This window comes from Mauremys reevesii, linkage group 16 (assembly GCF_016161935.1).
Source record: "Mauremys reevesii isolate NIE-2019 linkage group 16, ASM1616193v1, whole genome shotgun sequence".
Taxonomy (NCBI): Eukaryota; Metazoa; Chordata; order Testudines; family Geoemydidae; genus Mauremys; species Mauremys reevesii.
The window spans coordinates 38,916,343-38,939,858 of NC_052638.1; the positions used below are offsets into that span (position 1 = coordinate 38,916,343).

The window sequence follows — 23,516 nt, forward strand, 5'->3', positions numbered from 1 at the left end:
TCACCAGAAGTACAAAATATTTTTAAAATACTTTAAATATTTAAACTCACCTCTGCCTTTGTTGTGTATATATATATTTTTTTACACACATTGTGTCAATCAAACTAGTTTAAACAAAGTTTTACTAAGTATATCTTCTCATTCACCTAAAATTGTATTGCGGACAGTCAAGTCCTCTGTGCCATATGTTCTGGTTTACAACAATAAGGCACAATAACAGTGCTGAATTTTGGCTTTACTATATTAATGTTCTATCATTTCTGTCTTGTTCCCGCTTGTTACCTCAGTTCAAAAAAAAGTTTTGGTTTTTTTTTTAAACTGTACAATTGAATCATCATTTTGTTGGGAAAGTATGAGACCAGACCTTTCATAAAAGCAGTCCAAAATAGTATTTGAATTTATCATGTATTCATAGTAAGAATTGAGCCAGTATCTCTTTTGATTCCCTTCTGCCCTGAGACATCTTATGACACTGAGTTTCAACTGTGTTGTATGTGTTATACTGAGGAGGATATTCCTTCCCTGAACACAAACCTCAATGATTTTCATTGAGTTGAATGAAAACATGTTAGTAAGTGGAAATTTTTTTACCTCCCATGCAATCTACACTTCTCTGCATTCATCAAAAATAGGTTTAAAAATATCCATGAACGTAAACTTCAAAGCATATGCTTCAGATTGGTATAGATACATAGGTCAAGCTGTCTAGAGTAGCTCATGAGCATGAGTGCCAACCTCAGGGCAGAAGACTATCAAGGGACAGGACACAAATCCCCAACTGGTTGTAAGTTCTGTAATTAGATTTCACCAACCAAGTAACAAGTGTGAACTCCTAAAGCACTGTAATGTGGAGTGTCAGTCTCCTTGGGCACTCTGGTCTATCTTGCCACCTGGCATGCCTGTTTTTGTGATAGATGGTCCCTTACATCAAAAATCACAACAGTTACTTACAGTCCCAAAGGACCAATCACTTACCCAGGTCAGTTGTTTTTAGTTTGAGATCAGAGTTACAATATTTGTAGCCAAGCCTATAATACCAACTAAAGATTTATTAACTATGGCCTTGTCTACACTGGCAAGTTCCTGCACAGTAAAGCAGCTTTCTGTGGTGTAACTCCCGAGGTGTACACACTGCCAAGCCACTTAGTGCGCAGAAACTGCGCAGTTGCAGCACTGTAAAACAAAACAAAAACCCACCCCGACAAGAGGTGTACAGCGCCGCAGAGCCAGTGTAGACACCCTGGTCGATTACAGCGCTGCGATTGGCTTTGAGGAGGTGTCCCGCAATGCCTGTTCTTGCCTTTCTGGTCATTGGTTTGAATTCTACTGCTCTGCCCTCAGGTGACCAACCATGAGCCCCACCCCTTAAATTCCTTGGGAATTTTGAAAGTCCCCTTCCTGCAGTGGTCTCAGTGCATCTTTCCAGGTGACCATGCCTGCTCCACGCACCAGGCGATCCCCCTCTTGGAGCAATGCCGAGCTGCTGGACCTCATCAGCATTTGGGGAGAGGAGGCTGTCCAGTCCTAGCTGTGCTCCAGCCATAGGAATTACGATACCTGTGGACAGATTTCATGATGCATGACAGAAAGGGGCCATGACTGGGACACACTGCAGTGTAGGGTCAAAGTGAAGGAGCTGCGGAAGGCAAACGGCTGCTCTGGTGTTGAGCCCTTGAGCTGCCGATTCTACAAAGAGCTGGACGCAATACTCAGTGGCAACCCCACCTTCGTTGCGAAGGCCACTGTGGATACTTCGGTAGCTTGTGTGCCAGTCGAGAGTGGACCAAGCCAGGAAGAGGAAATCTTGGACGAAGAGTGGGAGGGGGACCCAGAGGCAGAGGACGACTCGGAGGTCAGGGATGCATGCAGCCAGGAGCTCTTATCTACCCCGGAGGAGGCTAGCCAGTCACAGCTGTTGGAGTTTGGCAAAGCGCAAACAGGAGAGGAGGGCCCTGGTAAGAGGCTTTGATTTTGGGAATCACTGAAGCGAGTTGTTGGGGGCAGGAGGGTTGCAGAAAGGAGGCTTGTGTCTGTATGATGACATACCACCACATTCCTAGACTGAATGGCAGAACAGAGTGTTGATTGACTCCCTCACTTCACGGGAGTCTGCCTTAGAGATCTCCGTGAAACTCTCATGGAGATACTGGGCAATCCACTGCCGCAAGTTCTTTGGCAGAGCTGCTTTGTTTCTTACCCCCATTAAGGGTAACTTTCCCGTGCCACTCTGCCGTCATAGGGTGGCATTACAGCACACAGGCGAGCTGCATAAGGGCCAGGGTGGAAGCCAGAGTCTTTGAGAAGACCCTCCCTTGATTCCCTGCTCACCCTCAGCAGCGAGATACCTTCCATAATGAACAGAGCCTGGGGAAAATGTGGGGACAGTAATGATTATAAGCCCCCCCACCCAGTGCTGGTTCTCCCCAAGAGCCATGTGTCCAGTGTCCAGTATGGTCCAGGGACCATGATTTCCCTTGTCCCTGTGGTTACTTACCATTTTGGGGGTCTTGTAGCTCATGTGTGCTTGGTTGGGGTCAGCCAGTTAGTGAATAGTGGCTGTTTTTTAACTCACTGAATGAGTGTTCTGTGTGTTGCAAACAATACTGCTTCTGTAAAATGTTGCATTTTGGCTTCACAGATACGACCTTGGGAGCCCAGCCTCCCTCTTTGGTAGCGCCGCTTGAACAGCTACACAGAATTAGAAAGCAGCCACGAAGAACTAAAGAGGACTTTCTGCATTGTGTTATGATGCACTCCACGGCCAAAAAACAAGACTTGAAGGAGTGGCGGGACAGCGATAAGAGGGACCGAAAGGAGAACGCGGCATGCCAGAACAAAGCCACGGAGCGTTTCTTAAACGTTATGGAGCACCAAGCGGACACGCTCCAGGTGCTACTAGCACTGCAAACTGAACAGCTCCGATCCCACCCTCCCCTACAGCCGCTGTTGCAAAACTCTTTCCCATGCGCCCCGCAGACACCCCCAACTCACTCTTATCAACCTCCTGACTCCAGTCTGTAACCGCTGCATTCCACTCCTGCCCCATCACAATCCAGCCCTGCAGACTCCCAGTACCCACTGCACTCAACGCCCATCTCTCTGCAGGTTAGCCCTGCTGAGGTACAGTACCTGCTGCACTGTAGTCCAAAGGAGAAGGTTGGATATGATACCTGGACATACACAAACCTGTAGCCATCCCAGGACTCCACCTCCTCCTGGGACCCTGCCTTCCCTCATCCCCCACAGTGCTGATGTGTTGTTTTTTGTTTCTTTCTCCTCTGTTTTTTTTTTTCTTTTAAATAAAAGAATTGTTTTGGTTTGAAAGCAATGTGTATTCCATTTATTGAAAGAAAAAAGAGCTCTGCAAAGTAACAGGCAATTTTCTTAAACCTTCCTAGTGCATCATCTGCACCAATCACAATCAACTCCTAGCATTACAAGCACCGCACTCCCGAGCATAGCAACAAATATTAGTGGCTTTCAGCTTCAAATTGCTGCTTCAAGGCATCCCTGATCCTTATGGCTGCATGCTGTGCCCCTCTAATAGCCCTGGTCTCTGGCTGTTCAAATTCAGCCTCCAGGCGCTGAGCCTCAGTGGTCCAGCCCTGAGTGAAGCTTTCACCCTTCCCTTCACAAATATTATGGAGCATACGCACGCAGCTATAAGCACAGGAATATTGTCATTGGCCAGGTCCAGCCTTCCAGATTGGCAGTGCCAGCGAGCCTTCAGTACTTGCTCAACCTGTTGAACCGCTCCTTGCTGCTGTCAAGGTTCCCGTGTATGGCTTCATAAGCCATGGCATGAAGGGGTAGGCAGGGTCTCCCAGGATCACAATGGGCATTTTGACTTTCCCTATGGTGATCTAGTCTGGGAGAAAAGTCCCTGCTTGCAGCTTCCTGAACAGGCCAGTGTTCCGAAAGATGCGTGCATCTTGCACCTTTCTGGACCAACCTGTATTAATATCCATGAAACGCCCACGTTGATCCACAAGCGCCTGGAGAACCCTAAAGAAATACCCCTTCCGATTAATGTGCTAGGTGGTCTGGTGCCAGAATTGGAATATGCGTGCCATCTATTGCCCCTCTGCAGTTAGGGAAGCCCATTTGTGCAAAGCCATCCATAATGTCCCGCACATTGCCCAGAGTCGCGGTCTTTCGGCGCAGGATGTGATTAATGGCCCTGCACACTTCCGTCAACCCGTGTCCAACGGTCGACTTTCCCACTCCGAACTGATTAGCGACCGATCGGTAGCAGCCTGGAGTAGCCAGCTTCCACAGTGGAATCACCACACGCTTCTCCAGCGACAGGGCAGCTCTCATTCTCGTGTCCTTGTGCCACAGGGCTGGGGCGAGCTCATCACACAGCCCATGAATATGGCTTTCCTTCTCCAAAAGTTCTGCAGCCCCTGCTCATTGTCCCAGACGTGCATGACAATGTGATCTCACCATTCAGTGTTTGTTTCCCGAGCCCAAAAGCGGCATTCCACTGTGGTCAGCACCTCTGTGAATGCCACAAGCAATCTTGTGTCATAGCTAGTACGCGTGGCGAGATCAATATCAAATTCCTCTTGCCTTTGTAGTTTAAGGAATAACTCTACTGCTACTCATGACATGTTAGTGAGAGTGAGCAGCATATTGGTCAACAGTGCAGGATCCATTCCTGCAGATCGAAAAGGCAGAGTGCGCAGTACACAAACCATTGAAAGATGGCGTGAAATGCAGATGGAAGCACAGGGATTGCTGGGATGCGAAGCAATGCATCACAGGACATTGGGACAGGACCCAGCATGCCCCGCGACTCCCTCTGCCTTCCCACAACTCTTAGCAGCAGAAGAGATGCTCTATGGGATAGCTGCCCAGAGTGCACCACTCCAAATACCTCTGCAAGTGTCGCAAGTGTGAACACGCTATTGCACAGGCAGCCGACAGTGTGAATACACGACAGCAGTTTCCCTTCAGTGCACTTTGAGTGGTGCTGTAACTGCCAGTGCTGTAACTCTACCAGTGTAGGCATACCCTAAGAAAAAGAAGTGAGTTATTTACAAGGTTAAAGCAGGTAAACATACACGCACAAATCAGATATAGTCTTAGGCTCCAAAATGTAATAGTTGCTGATGTAATACGCAAGCTCCGTATGTCCTTTAGAACTAATCCAAGCCAAGCAGCTTGGGGGTCCTTTGCTTATGCTTAGAAATTTTGCCCTCTCTGAATTTCAAGCAGCATAGTGATAACAATTCCTCTTTGACAGGGATTTTTATACCCTTCCCTCAGAATTCAGGCTACGATAGGACTAAGGCTTGGGGGGAAGCAATCAACAAAGTCTTTTGTCTACTGATGTCCCACAATGGCTTGTCTGGTATCTATAGGCCTTCTATTGTTGGGGAGAAGATGACACCTCTTGTGGTTAAAAGAACAGGAGTACTTGTGGCTCCTTAGAGACTAACAAATTTATTTCAGTATAAGCTTTTGTGAGCAACAGCTCACTTCTTCAGATGCATAGAATGGAACACACAGACAGGAGATACTCAGGGCTTGGCTACACTTGAGAGTTGCAGCGCTGGTGGAGGCTTTCCAGCGCTGCAATTAGTAACCGTCCACACCTGCAAGGCACATCCAGCGCTGCAACTCCCTGGCTGCAGCGCTGGCTGAACACCTGGTCTGCTTGGGGTGTAGCGAGTGCAGCGCTGGTGATCCAGCGCTGCTCATCAAGTGTGGACACACACACCAGCGCTGTTATTGGCCTCCAGGGTATTAGCAGGTATCCCGGAATGCTTTTAACTAAATTACTCTTTGTTTTGTTATGCAGCCTCTCTTTGTTTTGTTGTGAACTCGGAGCTCCGGTGCTCCGGGAGCTGCTTATCAAACACCTCCTGTTTGCTGTGATCAATCTGTACCTGACTGTGAACAATCAAATGAGAGAACCCCTGTGAATGAGGCAGGCAGGGAGTGAGTGTTTGCTTGACAGAAACAGCGGGGGCAGAGGGGAGAAAGGGAGTCCGTTGGATGCAGGCTGTTTGCAGTTAAGAGTTAAGGGTAAGGGATCGGGAACATTTTCTGATTTTGCAAGACAGGAAGCTAACACACAGTGTTGGCTCCAAAAATCCACTCTCTTTCTCTCCCCCGCTCCCTGTCACACTACGCCCCACCCCACCCCCCTCTTTTGAAAAGCACGTTGCTGCCACTTGAACGCTGGGATAGCTGCCCATAATGCATCACTCCCAACAGCGCTGCAAATGCTGCAAATGTGGCCACACACCAGCGCTGGTAGCTGTGAGTGTGGCCACACACCAGCGCTGTTCCTACACAGCTGGATGACCAGTGCTGTAAACTCCCAGCGCTGCAACTCTCAAGTGTAGCCAAGCCCTCATACATACAGAGAACATGAAAAGGTGGAAGTATGCATGCCAACAGGAAGAGTCTAATCAATTGAGATGAGCTATCATCAGCAGGAAGAAAAAAAAAACTTTTGAAGTGATAATTGAGATGACCCATAGAAGGTGTGAGGAGAACTTAACATAGGGATATAGATTCAATTAGTGTAATGACCCAACCATTCCCAGTCTCTGTTTAAACCTAAGTTAATTGTATCTAATTTGCATATTAATTCGAGTTCAGCAGTCTCTCTTTGGAGTCTGTTTTTGAAGCTTTTTGTTGCAAAATTGCCACCTTCAAGGCTGTCACTGAGTGGTTAGAGAGGTTGAAGTGTTTTCCCACTGGTTTTTGAATGTTATGATTCCTGATGTCAGATTTGTGTCCACTTATTCTTTTGCGTAGAGACTGTTCGGTTTGGCTAACTCTTGTGGTTAGTTAGCATTTCACGCTTGGTAATGCTTCTCCACTGGCTGTGGGGATTTTCAGTCTTAGCAAACGTTTTTATGGTTACAGAGCAAACATTTAAATGTTACCAAATAACATGGCATACAGATCTAATAAGCAAGATCTTACAAGCATTTAATAAAGTCTAAACACTAAACTCACTTTTCTAACTCTGTCTGTTTTAACAATACTAACACAAAGGTGAGTCAGATTGCTTTTCAGCTGTGTATTTGTCAATATTCAGTGAGGCCCAGGGGCTTTAGCATGAGCTGGCATCGTTCTGCCAGCATCACTACATACGCACAGTTATTCTCAAGGGATGACTATCTTCTGTACCATGCTAGAAGTTCCTTTCTGTTATTTGTTTTTAGAGGCAGTCTAAACAGCTTGGGTAACTGAATTAAAATTTGCTCAGGCCGAACTTGCAGACAGGTTGTTCTTGCACAAGCATTCACAAACACATTTCTGAATAGCAGATGAATTAAATTACGAGTAAGATTTTTTAAATCTTGGATATTTTCCCCTTTCTGTGACCATTTTTTTTTTTTTTTTCATATGTGAGTACTTCATTTGGTCAGAACTTTAAGGTATGGTGAATCTTCCTCTCCTACCGCCCCAGCTATTGGGTATATGCCGCCACCTACTTTTCTCAAACATCACCAAAGCAATATTGCTGAGATGTAGCCAACATTTAACTACTTGTATTTTTCAGACCCCCTACATAAGTACCCACAATGGCAACTACAGTTGTTACCCCAGGATGCCCCTTCAGGCAGCAAAGCATTGTTCAGTGTTCTTTGAATGGAAGATAAAATATACAGGAATTGGTCCCTGAGGTGTCCACCTGGAGTAATATCCTTGTCTAGACCAATTCTCTGAAAATTAGGAGCAATTGTCAGTAAAGATTCTCTACCTAGTGGATGCAAGCAATACAACTAAATAACTACATCAAATTCTGTACATTGTATTAACCCTAGGAAGGGCTATAACTGATGTGGGTAGCTCTTGTTTCTTAGAGCTGGTCGATACAGAAAACTTACATTGGCATAGCTACGTGTCTCAGGAATGTGGAAAATCCACACCCCTGAAAGATGTACCTATGCTAACCTAACTCCCAGTGTAGTCAGTGGTAGGCCAAGAATAATTCTGCCATTGACCTATCTATCTCCTCTCACAGAGGTGGATTGACTACAGCAATGGGAGAACCTCCCCTGTCGCTGTAGAGCATGTCTATATTGAACTGCTACAGTGGCACAGCTGCAGCCGTGCTGCTGTAGAGTTTTAAGTGTGGATTTTTCACACCCCTGGGAGATGTAGCTATGACGATGTAAATTTTCAGTTTAGATCAGTCCTGATTGGCTACTGACCAGTAATGAAACCTATGGCTGAAGTTAATTAATAGCCAGGATAATTAAGTGTTGCATACTGGCTATGGTACCTCAATGTATGCATAAACTTGGATTAATTTGGGCCTGGTCTAAACCTAAAACGTAGCTTGACCTAATTGTCACTCAAGGCTCTGAAAAATTCACACTCCCGAGGGACATAGTTAAGCCGACGCCATTGTGCAGACACTGCTAGGTTGATGAATGAATACTTTTGACCCAGCTACAACCTCTCAGAGGGTGGATTAACTACTGCAGTGGAAAAGCTCCTTATGTCACTGTAGCAAGTTTCTATGCTACCGTGCTACGGCAGTACAGCTGCACTGCTGTAGCGTTTGTCTGTAGACAAACCCTTAGGCTGACGTCATTCTGCACATACCTCTCTCTGGGTATGTCGACCTTAGAACCGCTACAGCGACACAGCTGCAGCACTGTAGTGTGGACACTTCCTACACCGACAGAAGGGAGTTTTCCGTTTCTGTAGAAAATTCACCTCTCTAGCTAGATCGATGGAAGAATTCTTCTGTTGACCTACGGCTGTGTACACTGGGGCTTAGGTAGGCTTAACTGAATCTTTCAGATATGTGGATTTTTCACACTCCTGAGTGGCATAGCTAGGATGACCTAATATTTTGGTGTAGACCAGCCTTATTTGTTCAAAGGCCTGGTCTGCAACTAAAAATTAGGTTGACCTAGCCATGCTGCTCAGGAATGTGAAAAATTCAGATCCCTGAGAGAGACAGTTAAGCCAATCTAAGCCCTGGAGTAGACATTGGTAGGTTGATGGGAGAATACTTCTGTCTATCTAGTTACTATCTTTTGTGGAGATGGGTTAACTACAATGATGGAAAAACCACTTCCATTGCTGAAGCAAGTGTCTGTGCTATGTAGCTGCCGCTGTAGCTCTTGTAGTGTAGATGTACTCTTAGAGGCAAATAACTTGTATGTAACAGCAACTCACCAAAGGGGATGAGTAGTTGTGAAGGCACTCATCACATTTCTTAAATGTGCTGTGAAAATCAACAATTTAAGACTTTGATTCTGCAAACATTTATATGCACCCTTAATGCTTGTGAATAATCTCAGTGAGTTCAGTAGGACTGTTTATATCTGTAAAGTTAAACATTTGCTTGTTTTGTTTGCAGGAGGAGGGCCTAAGTCATCAAAGTAGTGTTACCATTACTTTTTCAAACCAAGACTTGAAAAATTTACTTGATACCTGCTAGCCATAGTGAAAAATACTTGCACTGCTACACCTTCAAAGACACACTCCCTACAATTTATAAAGTAATAAAACAAGTTGTGTATTGTTCATTTTATACTATAGTTCATTGTAACCGATTATCATTGTTACCTGGTGAGCTGTAGTCATCATGGTGTCAGCTAACGTGACTCTTCACAATTATGTTTAAACACTAACATTTTTGTAATGTAGATAAGTCCTTTCAGTGTTTGGTTTAATAAGAATAAATAAATAAAACAGACATGGACAAATGGAGAAGTATCATGAGAGAGCATCCAAGCAAAGCTTAGTGGTGGGATACTGGGCAAAAGTAGAGTTAGAATGGTAAGTAAGGAGAGAAAGAAAAAGATGACCAAGAAAAACAGAGACTTGTATCAGCCAGGATGCAAAAGAAGGGAAATTATCCTAAGAGAATCAAGACAATGAACCTGAAGAGAACTGCTCAGCTCCCACAAGAGTTTCTGCAGATTGTGGAGCTTTTATGGGTTTAAAACTGAATCAATTTTATTTAAGTTTTTAAGTTCTGACTTCTTACCAGAGGAGGACCGAACTTCCAAGATCCTTTGCTTTTAAGGCATCTATTTCATTTTTCCTGCTGTCATCCTCAACTTTTGGGATTTGCACTGTATCCCATCAGCCCAGTGTCTGAGCACCACATTATCAAAGTGATGTTTTTAGGCTACCTACTTGTCTTACCTTCACTTTCATGCCAATTGACACAGACTCTCACAGGCCAGATTTCTGTGCTCTGGCTGCAGTAATATGTTTCTGTAACCTGAATTCCTGTCTTTTGATTTTTTTCAACACAGAGGTTGAAAGAATTCTCAATGTCAGCATACAATAGTAGCTCATTCTTAAAGGATAAACAGACTAACACCTGTGCATGAGGCTGTAATGACTCCCAGTTTGTCCACTTGCCCCACTCACAGTTGCCAGAAAGACAATAGTGAAGCATTAAATATAGTGATTTTTTTTAGTGAACAAAGTCTAGTATTGTGATGATGCCTGGCTTTTTGCCTATCGGATCTTTCAGGGGCATCTCATTACAAACATACATTTTGTTTTCTTCTGTATAGGGAAACTGAAAAGTATAATCTCTGAAATTCCTTAGCACTTTATAAACTTTCATATGTAAGCCCCCATAGTCCTCGGTCAGTTGTGCAATATCGTTAGGTATGGCCTAACAGGGACAAAAGCATTTACATTACATTTTGGAAACTAAGAACTTCCTAATATCACATGTAATAGAACTTGTTATAATTCTTATTATACATTATAATATCCTAGTATTTTTATAATTAAACAGTAACAGTTGTGGTCCAGTTTAGTTACAGAATATAGGGTATAAACAATTAATGTTTTTACTTACCATTTTTGAGTAATGTGGAGTGGGAAGAAGAAAGGTAAAAGTGCTAATAGCAGTTCAGAAATTTTAAGGTGCGTTCTTTTCTCTTCATAGTTTACAGTGCAAGTCAATGCAGTGTAAAATCGGACCTTCTATTTAAAATACTTTTGAGGTTTCATATTTCTATTTCCAATATGTTGGTGCATGAAGTCCCATAGGAGGCTTGGCAGTTCTTGTATTTACAATGCATTTGACCTTATACGCTATTAAAAAGGCTGCTTTTTATTATGTTTTACTTATTAATATGTTGATATCTAATGTACTTTGTTAGGGAATTATTCACTAGTGCAGGAAGACTCAGTTCTGGCTGCCAAATGGAGTGACTCTGGTCTAGACACAGAGCCAGACTTTGGGTTTATAAAGGTTTTGAAAGTCACAGAGTGAAAACCTGGGAAGAGCACTGTTGGGCTCTGTTCCAGCAAATATTTATGCACCTGCTTAACTTAACACATGGTGAGTAGTTCCATTGACTTCAATAGGACTGCTCACAGTGTGTAAGGCTAAGCACGTGTTTAAGTCTGTAGGACTGAGGCCTAAATCAGTAGTACGCACACTGGATGCAGGACAAATAAGGTTGACTGGCGGCCAGTAGGTGCATGGAGAAGAAAATACATATTTGCAACAAAAAATAGCTATTTGAAAATGTGTGCTTCTGTTGATCATTTTTTCCTCTTCTTTGGATTTATTCTTGTTTAAAACAAAACAAATGTAATTTAAAGGTTTGGAGCAGGCAGAGGGGAAGTAAAATGTCACATTTTGGATTATGTGGTAAATTGGAACAAATGTCCTCCTGTTACATACAATTTAAGTATTGTAGCAACCTTGCAACAGTAAAGTAGCACTCAGGAACATCAGGCAATGTTTGCTGTCACTGAAACAGGATCAGCTAATGTATACATTTCATGTACTGAAACTCTACATTTCTAAATCACCCTATTCACACCCCACCCCCTCAAACTTTTTTTAGAAAGTAAAACTATGTTTCATAGATTCATAGACTCTAGGACTGGAAGGGACCTCGAGAGGTCATCGAGTCCAGTCCCCTGCCCTCATGGCAGGACCAATTACTGTCTAGACCATCCCTGATAGCCATTTATCTAACCTACTCTTAAATATCTCCAGAGATGGAGATTCCACAACCTCCCTAGGCAATTTATTCCAGTGTTTAACTAACCTGACAGGAACTTTTTCCTAATGTCCAGCCTAAATCTCCCTTGCTGCAGTTTAAGCCCATTGCTCCTTGTTCTATCTTTAGAGGCTAAGGTGAACAAGTTTTCTCCCTCCTCCTGATGACACCCTTTTAGATACCTGAAAACTACTATCATGTCCCCTCTCAGTCTTCTCTTTTCCAAACTAAACAAACCCAGTTCTTTCAGTCTTCCTTCATAGGTCATGTTCTCATGACCTTTAATCATTCTTGTTGCTCTTCTCTGGACCCTCTCCAATTTCTCCACATCTTTCTTGAAATGCGGTGCCCAGAACTGGACACAATACTCCAGTTGAGGCCTAACCAGCGCAGAGTAGAGCAGAAGAATGACTTCTCGTGTCTTGCTCACAACACACCTGTTGTTGCATCCCAGAATCACGTTTGCTTTTTTTGCAACTGCATCACACTGTTGACTCATATTTAGCTTGTGGTCCACTATAACCCCTAGATCCCTTTCTGCCGTACTCCTTCCTAGACAGTCTCTTCCCATTCTGTATGTGTGAAACTGATTGTTCCTTCCTAAGTGGAGAACTTTGCATTTGTCTTTATTAAACTTCATCTGGTTTACCTCAGACCATTTCTCCAATTTGTCCAGATCATTTTGAATTATGACCCTGTCCTCCAAAGCAGTTGCAATCCCTCCCAGTTTGGTTTGATACCTGTTTGTATGTTAGTAAGGCTGTTGACCACACACCTGTAAGCTGTTTCCCCACAGATTTTAGTATTTTAAATGAAATTTAGCCAAAAAAGATAATGCAGTCATCTACATTTACTTATAAATATTTGTGTTCTTAAAGAAACATGGAATGTAAACAAAAATAGTTCTGCCCTTGTCAGCTGTACCTGTTATACACTGGTGCTTGTTTACAGTTCAAACATCACAAATAGGGCTTCTAGTTTTACGTTTAACTCCATGTATTTGTGAATAAATCCTTTCGGGTAAAAACCAGAGTTACCTCTTTCTGGGGTTTCAGGCAGCTTTCTGTCTTTGCCCCTTTTCCCATTCATCAGCTTGCACTTTTCCTAGTTAATTTCACTGTTGGAGTATCAGCAGTGATAGTAATGTTAAAAAAGCCCCCAAAATGTTCTTAGCTTTATACATTTGCTATCAACAGGCCTCTCTTCCCTCCTCCTCCTTTTCCCTCCTCCCCCCCCAAAAAAAATCTTAAACATAAATATTCTATTACGTTGAAAAAGAAACAAAATATGGGAGTCTGGAAGGTAAAAAAACTTCAAATATTGGCTTCATTAATATTTATTGTTAACCATACTTGGCTCTGTACAGAACATAGATTAGGTAAGGTCCCTCAAAGAGCCTACAGTCTAGGTATTGTGTTTATTTGAATTGATAAAAATTGTATATTCAAGACTCAAGTTATTTTACAGTCAGTCATTCTACATTGATCCAAACCGATTAGATGGAAAAACATCTCTACGCTATGATTGACATCTCCTTTTTCGCCCACTTCAAATCCTATTCAAAAACCCCACCTCCCAGAAAAATAGACTAATTTTGCACTGTGACATCAGGGTCACAATATACAGAATGTGTTAGGCCATGCCCAGAGGGATTATGGTTGGGGTGGAGGCTGAAAAGAGAGAGAGTCTTTTACAATTGAGGAACTGCCACAGAGAACATCCTGCCACTACCACCACCTCGTTTAAACAAGGGGGTTGTAATCTTGAGCAGCTCAGTTAATCACAGCTTCCAGAATTTTACATGATGAAAGAGATGGACCAAAGATTCAAACCCTTTAGGGACTGCATAGGCCAATACTATCACCATCTTAAAGTTCACCTAAAATGCAGTGGTGATCCTTGTAAAACATCATTAGTGAATGGGCAGCCCCATTCTACACTAACTGTGATTTTCAAATGATCTTAAAATTTAGACCTAGGTGGAATACATGAAAGTAATCCTACCACAAGGTGAGAAACTGAGACAAAATCTGAACCAAAAGAAATGTTGCAACTTTTTTTCGCTTGGTTCAGTGAAGCATTACTTTAATCTTATTTGGAGTGATTTTTTGTTGTTCAAGAATTAACTAAACAAAATGTACGGTTATGATCAAGCAAGTAGCATTCTGGATCCATCATCTCTCAGTCTGTTTTAATATGAATTCATATATAGTTTTAAATCATTGACACCCATCCCACCAATCACAGTTCACAGAACACTGTATAACAGGGGTCATCATACATTGGTTTATAGGACCATCATATGATGATTAGAAAAGCAACATCAGGAAGACTGAATGGAAGCACACAGAGAAATGGACCTGCATTTGGGACCTTGCACCACAGCACACACTGTGCTTGGGGGAGTGGGAACTAAAGTCACTCTTTAATTCTGTCTGTTCACAAATTACCATGTTTCAATCCTTAATAAAAAGTTTCCAGGTACTCTTTGCTAGCCTTTCTCTGGAATGATAAACTATTGCTGCAAGCCATTTGACAGGGTAGATTGATTGATTTAAATCAAAGCGATTTAAATACTGATTTTAATTATCCTAAAAAAAGATTGATTTTTCATTGGTCAGTCACCATTAAAATGTTGATTTGCAATCAAAAATAAACTTCATGCTAAATTTGGTGCTTCCCTTTGCTAACCAAGAGGATACACCATATCTACATACATTTATTTAAGCAATTATTTAATATATAGTTTTTTTGTGTCTTGTGTCAAGCTGGATTTGGATGGAAATTCAAATTCTATTAAAATGCACAAAAAGCATTTAAATTTTTATTAAATGTAACTACTTTTAAGAAAAAAATTAGCAAAATATGTTTTGCATTTAAAACTAGCCGATTAAGACTATGTCTACACTACAAAGATAAGTCGACCTATGTTAGGTTGACTTAAGCCATTGTATTAATTGCTGTGGTGGCTGATGTCCACACTACCCTTCTTCTGTTGGTGGTGTGCTCCTGGTGAGGATGCACTTCCACTGACTGAAGAGGGGCAGTGTGGGGGACTGAGAGCCAGGACTCAACCCCACCAGGAACTCAGAGTCCAGTCGACTGCCGTGCACCTGGCGGGGAGTGGGGAGCCTTGGCGGGAGCCCAAGTCAGGAGCCTGGGTTACAGCCTGGCTTGGAGTGGAGGCTGGGCAGGAGCCTTTCTCGGAAGCCAGGAGCTGGAGTCATGAAATTGACACGAACGACGGCCAACAGCAGATGTAAGAAACGTAGTGTCTACACAGACATGCATTGCTCTAACTACACCGACATAAGCCCTCCACCTCTCCTTGAGGTGGTTTTATTATGTCAGCATAGCAGGGGAGTTACACTGGTGGGAGGAGCATTAAATTTAGTGTGTATACTTCCTCTTTTGTTTCAACAAAAGCTGGCTTTTGTTGAAGAAACTGTGAAGTGTGGACAAGACCTTATTAAACAAAAGAAGTAATTGTTTTTGGTCACCTTGTCCTTCAAGATTTTATAACTAGAAGATTTTATCCTTTTACACCTAGTTTTTATGTACAGCTTGGAAGTGGAAAACAAGCTTTCCTGCTTTTACAACTCCAAATTGGCTTCTTAACTTCAAATGCAATAGTCATTGAACTGAACTAGTTGAATAAACTGAAATGAAGAAGATATTCTCTCTGCACCTGCAGAAGAGGCTACTGCTTTCAAAAGCTGGTTTAGCACTTCTGGAACCATAGTTTGTTGGTGCTCAGCCAGTGACTTCCACCAGGTCAATGGTTTGACTTTCTTTAAAACTTGGCAGCAGTCATATACTGATTAATATTCTTTTTTGCATTTAATTTAAATGATTTTAATATAATAAATTTAGGCCTTAATACAAGTTGTCAATTTCAAATTTAATTTCAAATAGGTTTGTTTTTAAAAAAGAAACTTGTATTTAATTAAAAATAAAAAATCCATTTTTATGCACTCTGCTATTTGAACAACTTCAATTAATGCTTATTTTCAGTTTAAGATGCTTGGAATTTCCCTAGGTATCTTTCGCCACTCTGTATAGCCCTTTATTCGCTGCTGCCCACCCTGTCTCCTTGGCTCACCAGATGTATATAGGGAGCACAGCTGGTGATGGGAAATAGATAGCTGATGCATCTGAGTTCATAGATTTTTAAGGCCAGAAGGGACCATTGGATCAGCTAGTCTGACCTTGACCTTATGTCCACTATTCTTTGTGTAGCTCTAAACTTGTTCTGAATAAGAGGAATCACTTCTCTTTTTATGTATTTAATTTTTAACATTTCAGAAACGGCCTAAGATTAGGATATTAAAAGAATGTGTATGACATTTGGAGTTTGTGAGGACTGATTTTTCAACTAGAGGAATCCAAAGAAATGTTGGGAAAACAGCACAATTTAAAAATAGGAGCATTTTAAAATGTTTCCTCTGGAAAAGTTAATAAATACTTGACAAGAAAAATTGTGTACAAGGAAAATTCTGTTGTGAACTGAAGTCTTATTTTGCAAAATTTGTGGACTAAAGGTAGGAGTTCCAAAAGTGCTTAGTGCTGGCCTAATTCTTCTCCTTTTGAAGTTAATAGGGGTTTTACCATTTACTTCAGTGAGAGCAAAGTTAGACCAATGTTGAACTCTTCTGAAAACTCTACCCTGAATTTAATCATTGAATGTGAAATGAAAGGCATTTTACTCCAGCTTTAATTTCAAATTTCTGTGCAACTTCTACTATGTTACCAGTGCCTCCATAATCCGTGTATTGTCTGTGTGTGTGTGTGTATACAAATAAATACATTTTTCCCTAATGTTTTGCTAGAACAGAGATTGACAATCTTTGGCACACAGCCCATCAGAGAAAGCCGCTGGCGGGCCTGGACGGTTTGTTTACCTGCAGCGTCTGCAGGTTCAGCCGATTGCAGCTCCCACTGGCCACTGTTTGCTGTTCCAGGCCAATGGGGGTTGGGGAAAACGGCGCGGGCCAAGGGATGTGCTGACCGCCGCTTCCCGCAGCCCCCATTGGCCTAGAACGGTGAATCATGGCCAGTGGGAACTGCGATCGGCCGAACCTGCAGGCGCTGCAGGTAAACAAACTGTCCCGGCCTGCCAGCGGCTTTCCCTGACAGGCCACATGCCAAAGATTGCCTGAGCCCTGTGATAGAGGTTCTTTTTGAGTCTGGGGGCAGCAGACTTACGTTGTGCTCTGCCCGGTGAGAATGTAGAAATGGCAGATTCTTGTTTGTAAAATACTATGCTTCATCATGACCTTGGCCAGTTGCCTATGCGCAATATCTGATTTATTGAAAATATGTTAAAAAAGGTGAACATTTCTAATGTTATGAAGAAACATTACCATATATGTGTGCCATTTTATAAATTACCATATCTTGGCTGTTTTAATCCTTTATATTCATTAACTGCTAAGAGACATCTGTCCAAGCTAGGATAAAGTGGGGGCTTTGTGCCTGGATTTTTTTTTTTTTTTTTTAAAAACGTATGCCAGTATTTCACCAGAACAAGACACAAGAGGCTGGGAGTGGAGAAAGGAGGTCAGAAACGGGAAATTGTTTTTCACTTGCATTAAGAGAGGGCTTTAACTAACTTGAACTAATTTTGTTATAACAAATGGATTTTGGAAGGGGAAAAGGTGAGCATTGTATATCGGCCTAAATTGAATTTAAATAAGTGAGTTCTAGATCCCTTGAAAGTGATTTATGATATGCTGATGTATTCATAACTAGAACAGCACTGCTGGGCAAGGCTAAAATGAACCATATGAAGTATGACTGCTATCTAGCATTGTAAATACGATTATTTTTTTTAACATCAATATTTGACATAGTTTGTCCCTTTTCTAATGTGTGGATTGAAAGATGCATCCCTTCAGATTAAGGGCAGGGTTCTGAACAGTATGCAGTTAGTGACATTATGAAACAGTAATTCTAGCACAGCTGTTTTCTTATGTTAAGACTGGCCGGTTCCCAGGACTTCTGAGAAATGGCAAATTTAACTTGCCAAAATGGCAACCACATGTACTAACCTATTGCCAGTTTTCTTGGGCACTTTTCCATAGTCTATACGATCCCAACAGTTTTCATAGTGATCAGAATTTCAAATGAGTCAATATTGGCAGCAACATCATTTTGAGTAAACAACTCTGATATTCGGTGGTGTCCTCATTCAAAAGATACAGGCTTTTCTAATGAGCAGCTGCTGCTGAGGCCAATCTCAGAAGTCTCAGAAGTAACACTGTATTTTTTTTTTTTAAATTGCACTCCACCTGCCTGGTTTAATTGCTTTCATGTGTTCAAGTGGAAGAAGGAAAGAGGAAAATGTTTATGCATAGTTGGATTTGATTCAGCATCAAGGTTAAGGGATAAATTACCATTTCCATTGGTAAACCTCAAATTATTCTTCTAGTATTCTTTGCGCCAGGTATTAAAAAAGACTGGTCTCCTGGCACGCATTGTCCATCCTTCTGTAACTGTGGGGAAACACAGATGTGAACTGTTCCTATGATTTTTATTCAACTTTAGAGGCTGAAGATTTTCCTTAATATGGTTACTAAAGACCTTTGACAGAGAATTCTGCAGGAGCAGGGCTGAGAAATGTTTGGCTCTAGAATCAGGACCACGCTTTGGAAATAGAATTAAGCTTCATCAGAGCTGAGCTGTAGAAACGCCAGGCAGAGGTTGGAGCCAAGAGAGTAAAAATTGAACTTTGGTTCAAATTTAGTTTTAATTAGCAGCAGAGAAGTCCCTAATCCAGTGTATGTTAACCAAGATTTTTACAGATCCCACAGGAATGTCACACTTGCAGGGACAATGTCTCCATATATGTTTGTATTGTGCATTGCAGAATGGGGGTGCAATGCTGATTTGGGTCTTTGGATGCTATTGCAATATAAATGTTAAATAATTTTCCTGTTTTAAAAAAGATAGCCCATAAATGAAAAGAACCCTGCAATTTAGGAATGTTATTCCCTTAGTAAAGAGGCCAAAGTGTCATATTATTTATTGCTGTATATGTATGTGTAAGTATTGTTGCTATTTTTTAAAATTAAATTTTAAACAAAAATTACATTTAAAATAAAACACAAACACTTTACAGTGTATTTAGTGCTGGTGAATGGCATTGAAGTGCCAAACTGGGGAGTCAAGGGACTAATTGTCTTTATTCACAGAAGAGGTACAGCACATACGTTGGAATAGTGCAGGCTTTCCTCACAGGTCCAGGTAGGACCAACTCAGAAGTGATAGGCGTATTTCAGTCTTGGTCTTCTTTGGAGATGTTACCAAACAAAGTGGCAATTAATGGCAGTTGGCATAGTAGTTTCTGGGATGTGGACACGTACCCACTAGGAACTGGGCCAATATTTACCCTGTCTGTTTCACAAGGATCACTGAATGTTCATTAGGTGGCCATAACCAAACCAATCTGGATTTGAACCAATGACCTAAAGGTGAAAGGCTCTGATTCTCACTATCAATCCTCTGAATCAGCTCCTTTTAAAGAACATGAATAAAGTATTAATTTACTTGTGTGTGTTAACATTCTTTTTTGCTGCTGTCTTTCAGGGTTGTACGAAGTGGCAGACCTCTTAGAGTGTGAGTTTGGGGCCTTCCGTGGCATTTGAGCGAATATTGTTGCCTGATTCTGAATGATGTCAGAACAGGATTTGGCAGATGTGGTTCAGATTGCAGTGGAAGACTTGAACCCAGATCATCCAGGTACAGTAGGGGGTAGTATTGACACAAGGAAGAGCAGTGAAATGTTACCTTCTAAACAGGGAATAAAAATCACTATTGGACTCCTTTTACAAATTCAAAATGGCACAAAAGTTTCCTAGAGAATTTAATTCTGCCTTTAAAAGTGAGTTTGTTAACATTACTTTCCAGTAACTTTATCAACATGGTCTGAATTTTCTTACTACAACAGTTTTTATAGTTAACATTTTGCATTTAACATCTTTAAAAATAGAGGGCTATATCCTCTCCCTGTTCTTTGTACAGAAGTACTTTTGTGCAAAATATCTAGGGTTAAACATTGCCTACAGTAAGTTTTTCTTCTTGCTGAGCATCTTTCTCAGGCTTTCCTCCAAATGAGAATTGCTACCCAACGAGTTATGAACCATAGTTTTGTACTTGGTATTTACTATTTCCTCCTTTACATGTTTGAAATTCTTTGTATTGTACCAAAGTGGTAGCAGATTGAAATCACCTCCAAAAGCATTATTGTGACATTCATTGTTCTTGAGAGTTTGCTCATTAAGGGAAAATATCAGTATTGGATGCTAGTTATTGGCCTCAATCCATATATGGCCCCATTGGAGGTAGTGGGTCTATGTGTATGAGTAAACGTGGGCAGGAGTGTTTGTAGGATTGTGCCCATAATTTGGGAAGACACTGGTGTTGTTAAGGCCCCATTCTCACACTCAGAACCATGTGGGTGAACCTCTGCACTAATGAAGAACTTCAGTGAAGCTGTTTGGGTTCTGCGTGTGTGCAGTGGTCTACCTATATAGTTCCTATAGCAAGACTGGGGACTAGCTTTGGAATGCGGTATTAGAGGATATGAGGAAGCAATGAAACACCAAAGACATTGTAAGCCTCTTTGTTACATTTTTTTTTCTTGTTTTTGTCCAATCTATATATTTAGGACGTATTATTTGTTTTTGGGGAGCTATGTTATTTATTTAACTTAGCTTTCTGCAAGATTTATTAATGCCAAATGCATCTTCGTGAATAGACGTTAATATCCAAGTGCCTAGATGCTTTGATAGGTACCTTTAAACAACAAATGTGAATACAGAAAATCTAGAATAAGAGAGGTCACAAAAACGTTATGTTGGTACATCAGTACTTTTCTGATGAAGTTTAAATAAAAGGTGAGAGGTGTGTAATATACAAATGTAACTTATATGCTAGTGATTATCTTAATGTGTAGTATTAGAGTTCATTTGCTGTAAAATGCTATATCCATGAAAAAGATCTGGAACATTCTTGAATTTTTTTTGAGTAAACATGGTTTTACATCAACAACATGAGGATATTCACAGCTGAGTGTAGATCTTAAGAAGGCTGAATATTAAAAAATATATTTCTCAAAAAACAGACTACAAATCCCATAGAAATCATAGAAACATAGGGTGGAAAGGACCTTGAAAGGACCCTGTGCTGAGGCAGGGCCAGGTATACCTAGACAATCATTGACAGGTGTTTGTCTATCCTGTTCTTAAAAACCTCCAGTGATGTGGATTCTGAAACCTCCCTTAGAACCTTATTCCAGAATTTATACTTAGAAAGTTTTCCTAAGTGTCTAATTTAAATCTCCCTTGCTGCAGATTAAGCCCAACACTTTCTTGTTCTATCTTCAGTGGACATGGAAAACAGTTGATCACCATCCTCTTTAAAACAGATTGTACTATATTCGAACACTGTTATCCGGTCCTCTCTCAACCTTTTTTTCTCAAGACTAAATATGCCCAGTATTTTTAATCTTTCCACATAGTTCAGATTTTTTAAACATTTTGTCATTTTTGTTGCTCTTTTCTGGGCTCTCGACAATATATCCACATCTTTCTTAAATTGTGGCACCCAGAAGTGGACACAGTACTCCAGCTAAGATTTCACATTTGCTGAGTAGAGGAGGACAGTTACCTCCGGTGTCTTACATATGCCACTCATGTTAATGTATCCCAGAATGATATTGGCCTTTTTTGCAGCTGCATCACACTGTGGACTCTCATTCAATTTGTGATACACTATAATCCCCAGATCCATCTCAGCAGTACTACCACCTAGCCAGTTATTCCCCATTTTGTAGTTGTGCATTTGATTTTTAGCTTCCCAAGTGTAGTACTTTGCACTTGTCTTTATTTAATTTCATCTTGTTGAATTCAGATCAGTTCTCCAATTTGTCAAGGTAATTTTGAATTCTAATTCTGTCTGCCAAAGTGCTTGCAATCCGTCCCATCTTGGGATCATCTGCAACCTTTATAAACATATGCTCCACTCCATTATCCAAGTCATTAATGAAAATATTCAATATTACTGGACCCAGGACAGATCTTGTGGGATGCCACTAGATATGTCTCCCCGGTTTGACAGTGAACCATTGATAACTAGTCTTTGAGTTCGGTCTTTTAACCAATTTAATCTAGAACACGTTTGCTTATGGGGATGTCATATGGGACTGTCAAAAGCCTTACTAAAATCAAGATATATCATGACATGCTGCACTCAGCATTTCAGTGATGCTCTTTATGAATACGCCCTTAGAATTATTTCATAATTTCACATAATATTGACATGATTTTCCTCATTCAAAAGTAAGCATATTACCAGTATCGCAGTAGTTTCTCCCCCAGAGATAAGATCACCCTTATTTTTTCTAGATAATCTACATGAGATATTTAAGAGGCTAATATGCAACACATCGTACTTAAGTTGTACATGGACATACCATATATGTACAGTGCTGGATATTTTCATTAGTCCAGGTGATGTATTTTAGGACTGACATTGTTTCAGAGAGAAATATGAGAGCAAATATGAGATCAAATAATTGAAATATTCAGTGTGCAAAAGGTGCTTTTCTTATGAAGTGGTAAGTAGAGTGCTTACCCATTGTTGTTACGTTTTAAAATAAATAAGCAAATAACCGCTCTGCATAAAGCTAAGTCAGGCTAGAGCTGTTTTTCTCTGTGCTGCTGGATTCTTTCAGTTAGTTGCTTCAGTGTCTTCATAATTTATTTTGCCCCCAGAATTGTAGTGTGACAATGCTTACTTTTGCTTGCAGTTGTATTGGAGAATCATGAGGTGACAGATGAAGATGTAGAACCTGCTCTGAAACGCCAACGGATAGAAATTAACTGCCAGGATCCCTCTATTAAGGTTGTGATAATATACTTTTCTGTTGTTCAGAAGATGAGATACATGCAATTGCTTTTCTTTGCTGGAAAAAGTATGTTAAAAGCAGAGGATGGATAATAAAATATAAATAGTATATTTAAATGTGAACCAGGGGCGGAGGGTGGTGGTTACCCTTTCTGCAAATGTTTTAGAATTATTATTATTTTAATTGTTTATCATTATTTATACAATTATAGTGCTATTAGTTACGGATCAGGACCCCGTACTAGGCAGAAAAAACACAGGAAAATAAAAGGTTCCTCCCTTAAGGGCTTACAATCTAGATGGTGATGTCCGCAGTGATGGAGAAAGGAGGTAGCAGGGAGGGCTTGCAGGGAGGGGGAGAAAAACTCTATTTTAGCTATGTTGAGCTTGAGCTGATTGCTAGATATTCCTAAAGAGATCTGAGAGAGAGAGACCTAGACTCTAGTTTGGACAGAAGGAGACAGGTCTGGAGTAGAGAGGTAGATCTGTGAGTTGTCAGCATAGAAATGTTAGTTGAATTTGTTTTGTGTGGATGAGATCACCCAGAGATGAGGTGCAGAGGGAGAAGGGGACAAATATGGAGTTCTGTGGATCCCCCATGGAAAGCTGTGGAGGGGGGATGAGGAAGACCCT

At 41.2% G+C, this 23,516-nt stretch overlaps 1 protein-coding gene across 2 annotated transcripts in view; it reads left to right on the forward strand.

The window, feature by feature from the left end:
• LOC120384706 (BTG3 associated nuclear protein) overlaps nucleotides 1-23,516 on the forward strand; it is a 247,863-nt gene that overhangs the window by 8,555 nt on the left and 215,792 nt on the right. For both annotated transcript variants that reach the window (XM_039503693.1, XM_039503694.1), the window contains exons 2-3: nucleotides 19,563-19,715; nucleotides 22,786-22,880. In XM_039503693.1, coding sequence (XP_039359627.1) covers nucleotides 19,646-19,715; nucleotides 22,786-22,880 — 165 coding nt within the window. In that variant the 5' untranslated portion in view covers nucleotides 19,563-19,645. The remainder of the gene's footprint in view (nucleotides 1-19,562; nucleotides 19,716-22,785; nucleotides 22,881-23,516) is intronic.